At 35.8% G+C, this 5,445-nt stretch overlaps 1 protein-coding gene across 1 annotated transcript in view; it reads left to right on the plus strand.

The window, feature by feature from the left end:
- Nucleotides 1-5,440, plus strand: part of LOC114071954 (putative homeodomain transcription factor 2) — a gene marked incomplete at both ends in the record, with an annotated part of 12,049 nt that extends 6,609 nt beyond the window's left edge. Inside the window, 2 exons of the mRNA XM_027909846.1 lie at nucleotides 4,603-4,768; nucleotides 5,434-5,440. Coding sequence (XP_027765647.1) covers nucleotides 4,603-4,768; nucleotides 5,434-5,440 — 173 coding nt within the window. The remainder of the gene's footprint in view (nucleotides 1-4,602; nucleotides 4,769-5,433) is intronic.
- Between the last annotated feature and the right edge of the window lie 5 nt (nucleotides 5,441-5,445).

The following is a 5,445-nucleotide window of genomic DNA, read 5'->3' on the forward strand; positions in this document are numbered from 1 at the left end:
AGGCAATCCATCTACGTCCTGAGGACCTCGCTGCCACCGTCCAAGCTCGCTTGGCCCCGGCAGATGAACCTCAGGATTAAAGGGTGGGCTCAGTTCCGCGCACACTGTGTCTCACCTAAAAAAATCCAATGCGCAGGCTGGAAGGTGGAAAGACCTTCCCCGGTTCTTCGTTCGCGAAGAGACTGGCCAAAGCAACTTAAGATATATTAAGAAAGCAACCTGTGCAGATCAAGAGCTCTGATCAAGAAACAAGCAAAGCCAAGCCTGCCAAGGTGTGTGCAGCTTGTGCAGCCTGGTAGGATGATCTCATGGACCAGTTTCCAGTTGTCCTTCCACGTGTGATTTTGTTACATCAGAGGCAGTGACCTTCTGGCTTGTACTTCAGTCCGACCTCAGCCGTGCTCCTGAATGACTGGCAAATGAGGGACTTTTTGTCCTCTGTGCTTCTGCTGTTTTTTCTACTACAGTGGGGAAACTATGCATCTTAATTTTATGTTTCCTAGATTATAGAAGGGCTATTGGGCAACTGTTAACAAACAGGAGTTCACCATTTTCTGGATGTTCATCAATCTGACTTTGTGATTCTCTTAAATATATGTAATTCATAAGAGGAAAACTGGAAAGGGAAAGATGTAATGGAGTGAGTCACCATCTAACAGTGTGAAGAGTAAGTCTTTCAGAAGTATGTACAACAGAAATGGAACAGAAAGTTAATGAAAGTTGGGAGCAATTTAAGTACCCTGAGAAGCTAAATGATTAATAGATTTTCCACTGAAATCAGTTAAAATACAACATTACATTTTTAAGTTTTCCATCTGTCCTTTCAGTTGAGAATCACAATTTCATTTGGAAATTTTAATTAAAAAAGATAGGGAGAAAATGATAGTTCCTCTTGTGTGGTGATGTTACCAGCTATAAAATTATTTTCATAGTGCCAGTGCCTCAAGACCTGCAATATAGGCAAATATTCATGTGGCCTCCTCTCAAAAGTTCTTCTTATCCCCATTTCTGAGATAGGTTCCTAATAAGTGTTGTTGCATACATTAGCATTTGTCTGTACTACAGTAAGAGATCTCATAGTGCTAATAATTTTAATCTCATTTATAGTAATATAGGTAGTAAAAGACAGAAGTTGTTGTTACCATGTTCATAGGGGTCTTATTCTGAGAAACAGTAATTTTTTATATTCTTATTTGTAAATTTGTTTAAAAATATATCCACACTTATTTCATGGTGCCTTCATAAGACTCTTAAAGTAGCAAAATAGTAAGACAATGCAGATTCTGAATGCAAGCAAGTTTTTAGGACATTTAATTACAGAGCTTATAATTAACACTTTCCCCCCTCAGATTTCTTGAAATCTGTGATTTACTAAGTTATGGTTGGAATGCATCAGTTCCCTAATCCATATAACTTGTATCATGACAAAGTATATCTGATATTTCTGAGGTTGTGAATTTAAAAATACCAGAAAATAATTAATAGTATTTCACATTCCTCTATAATCCAACTATTTTAAATACTTGATATTTAAACTGTGCTGAATTAGCTGCAGACTTTTTGATAGTTTTTGAAATAAATAAAAAGAACATGAAAGTGAAATTAAATTGACAGATTTACTTGTTGGAAACTATTTAAAGCACACCCCATCCTACCCTGCCAAGCACTGTGTTCAGTTATTAATTTTTTACAAGATTGATAAGGCAGCACCAAAACATCAAGAATCTGTGATGGAAATGTAAGAACAAAACATTTCAAATTCCAGTGGCCATAGTTCTACCCTGAATCTGGATTTTGTACTGCAGCTTGGACTTTCTGTCATCATGACAGATTCTCGCTGACATTGTTGTAAAATGATCTGATTTTATTTTGGTTAAATATTTTGTTAAATTATTTTCTTCAATTATGAAGTGTTTTCTATAGATTTAGGAACTGCATTACTGCTTTAAAATTGATTAGGTTTATCAGGATACTTTATGTAAGTCTGTAGAAAAAGCTCTTTCCTTGGCTGTAGATTTAAACTCCAGGTTTTATTTGCATTGGTTTCCTTTAGTGTAAAGTGATTAGCACAATGTCTGATAAGAGAACTACAGACAAATGCTTTTTGTTCAAGGCCACGGAACGGGCCAGTGGCTTAAGGTAGAAATAAAACTTTTTTCTTGTGACTCCTTATCTATCCAGTATATAATATTACCTCATTTTTACTTTAAAATGTCTTTATATTCTAATGGGAAAATCAAGAGTGAAATACAATTTTTATCTCTATCACGTATTTCTTAACTAGGAAGCAAGAAACTTCAAATAGTGATGTAATGGTTGTTTATTGTAGTGGTGAGATACATAAGTATGTATGCCTTTATTTGCTATTACACATATTTCAAAGCTTTAAATGCCCTAAAAATAAATGCTTGTTGGCCTCTGAAATGTATGATTGCTGTCTTTGAGACAGCTTTTTGCCCAGTGTGATATAATTTCATTTATGTCCGTTCCACAAAATAAACCACTGTGTTTTAGGAAAGTGGAAGTCCAAATACTATAAATATGTAAAGAAATAATTAAAAATGCTGTGAGAAATCCTGTTCTGACCACTCCTACCTACCTATTGGTAGGACCAATTCTTGGATAACCTGAAGGAGATCATATTGACACACTGTGCACAAAGAAATTCTTGGATTTCCCTCCCCTGCTACTGAAAAGATCAGGAGATTGGTAACATTTTCCTAAATCTGTGTGAAACGTCTTGTTGGGAATCCCCGATCTACAGATTTCTGTCTTCTGGAACATGATTTCTTCTACACAGCTCTGCTTTGCTAAATGTTTATTAAGTAGCAGTAGTGAAGTCTAAAATTATTTTGTGTAGACCTACTCCTGCAAATCATTTCACATGGATCTGTGGAGCTCTGTGTTCTCAGAAGAATATGTTTATCCAAATTTTATGATAGGAGTCAAAATTGGCTACTTCTTTACACTTTTACCTCATGAAGCTAATTGTATGTGTGAGAACCTAGATAAGCTCATTTAGAAAGAGATAACATTATCTGTACCTTTTTCTATCTGTACCTTTTTTTTATATTTCATAATAAGTTGGGTTTCTCATAGATGCATACTGTCTTTCTGAGAAACCTCATGCAGCAAAAAATTATCCCCCACGTAATAATAAAAGATATCCTTTTTGTTCTATGCAAGACTGTTGCGCTTTAATTTAGGAAAAAGACTGAGGAGAAATTAGAAATAGTTTTTCCACAATCAAAAATAATTCAGTTGTTTCATATGTTCATTATGTTTTTAACACTGTTTACCTTGTGAAAGATTAGTTAATGAAAAACACATTGAATCTCTTTTTAGTGGAGAACATCAAATCCAGGTATCTACTGTTAGGTGTGGCTTCATGTGATTTATTTCAGCTGTTTGAATGTGGCACGTAGCTTTGGATGTGGCTGCATTTTTTCATTTAATTTCAGTGGAGAATTGGTGAAAACTGTTGAACTTATACCATGTATTTCTTGTGCTAGGAGTAGGTCTAAGTTATGGGACTTTCACTTCTTAGTAGTACAAGAAAAAAACCAAGTTCTCATGGTATGTGCTGATGGTAGGAACATATAATTATTTCCAAGTTCTGTTTCTGAGTTGTTTCTTGGAGTTTATGTGGTTTTTTGTTTTATTTTTTGGGGGTTTTTTTTGATAGCTTCTCTCAGCTGATTTATTGACAAAGCACTCCAAGCCGGAGAGGCAGAGTGGCAAGGACACAGAATAAGCAGTAAAAGAGAGGGGTTGCCTCTCCTGCCTGCCCCATGCCTGGTGAATGGGTTCAGATTCACCTGGGGCCTGTAAAAATGTGTCTGACTGGTCAGGCCCTGGGTACAGGAGCAAGAATAACTGTGTGGGTGTTGGCTGTATGTGGAAAGTGGTTATAGGGTTACAAAATTATTAGGTAGCAATGGAATTGGAAGCTGCTCCTTTTCTAACCACAAGTCCCAATTAGAGTCCTGGTCACTTCAGCTGAACTAGCTCATAATTTACATGCTTTGTCTCTGATCTTTCCTCACTGAAAAATATACACAATATATATGAAATATATACTCGGTTGCACTTATGACTGTCTATCCAGATGGACAATTTTGTCCCTTGACTGGAATATGAAGTTTAAAATGCATTCTGCTATAGAGAGTTTCTAGTCTCAAGTGTCACTTAACTTGTTGGATTGTGCTGTGTCATTTTAGACGATATGGAATTACCTTTGTTTAAGCTGCTTTTTGGTTATGTCTCCTGCAGATGTTTTGCTGTTATTTAAAGCTGTTTCATGACAGATACAGCTTTCCAAATGTTTTCCCCTGCCTTCATTCTGCCACCTTTTTATTTTGCAATACCTATAATGTAGTGTGAAATTAAAGATAGATATTAAGACAGTAGGCAACTGTTTAAACCTTTTTTGCTGCTGATTTTTAGCAATTAGGATTTCTCTGTCTCAGAATTACATGAGGTGATTTAAATGCAGGTAAAGGGCTAACTGACTGGTTTTGGTTTTAACAAAAGCCACATAACGAGTTGGCCATTTCAGACATTTCAAATATTGAACTCAACCTCATTTCCCTTCTTTTCCAGTTGCTGCTGTAGTGCTATTCTATACAGCCCAAAGCCCACATAATATACCTCTGACTGAAGTCATTGGGCCGATATGGCTAATGTTGCTACTTGGGACTGTGCACTGTCAGATTGTTTCAACACGAACTCCTAAGCCACCTCCTAGCACAGGGGGTAAAAGAAGAAGGTATAGTCTCTGTTAAAGTACTTTATCATTTAGGATTGTTAAACTACTGTAAAGAACTTGCATGAAAAAAAATGTAGGGGGTTGCAGTCTCTGCTTTGTAAGAGATGAGAAACTGGTGCTCAGTTTTTATTTGAAACTTTAAAGTAGGTGCTTATAGCTTTTATGCATTGGCTAATTTATGCATAATTTTATTTGAATTTTAATACATTGAATCTGAATTTTTGCCTCTGAATAGTGGTAGAGTGACAATGTTTATGTTACTGCAAATTTAGTCTTATAACTCTACTCAATACTGTCCAGTGGTCTGTGGGAAGCATACATTAAAGGAGATGCTCTCTGAAGTGTAAAACTTGTCTTCCAAGCGCTCCACTGACTGTGGTTTGCCACTGTGAGTTGTCCCATTTAAAATGGGAAAGCCTGCAGTAGTATATTTTGTAGTCTAGGCCTCTGATGATGAAGTGAAATTTATTTTGTTTTAAAGTGTTATGATAATATGCAATGCTTAGTTTTATTAAATGGAATTTATAAAATTTATATGATAAAGCTTTAGCAAAATACTTTTGAAATCTTGCTTGTTTTTGCATGCTTAAACTGCTGAACACATTATAGAACTAGCAAATTGCACTTACAAAGCTACCTTCCAATTTTAATCTCTTCTGATGAAGGAAATTAAGGAA

The sequence above is a fragment of the Empidonax traillii genome, unplaced genomic scaffold (assembly GCF_003031625.1).
Source record: "Empidonax traillii isolate 1590-97213 ecotype Southwest subspecies unplaced genomic scaffold, ASM303162v1 scaffold2471:size23646, whole genome shotgun sequence".
In the NCBI taxonomy this organism is placed as follows: domain Eukaryota; kingdom Metazoa; phylum Chordata; class Aves; order Passeriformes; family Tyrannidae; genus Empidonax; species Empidonax traillii.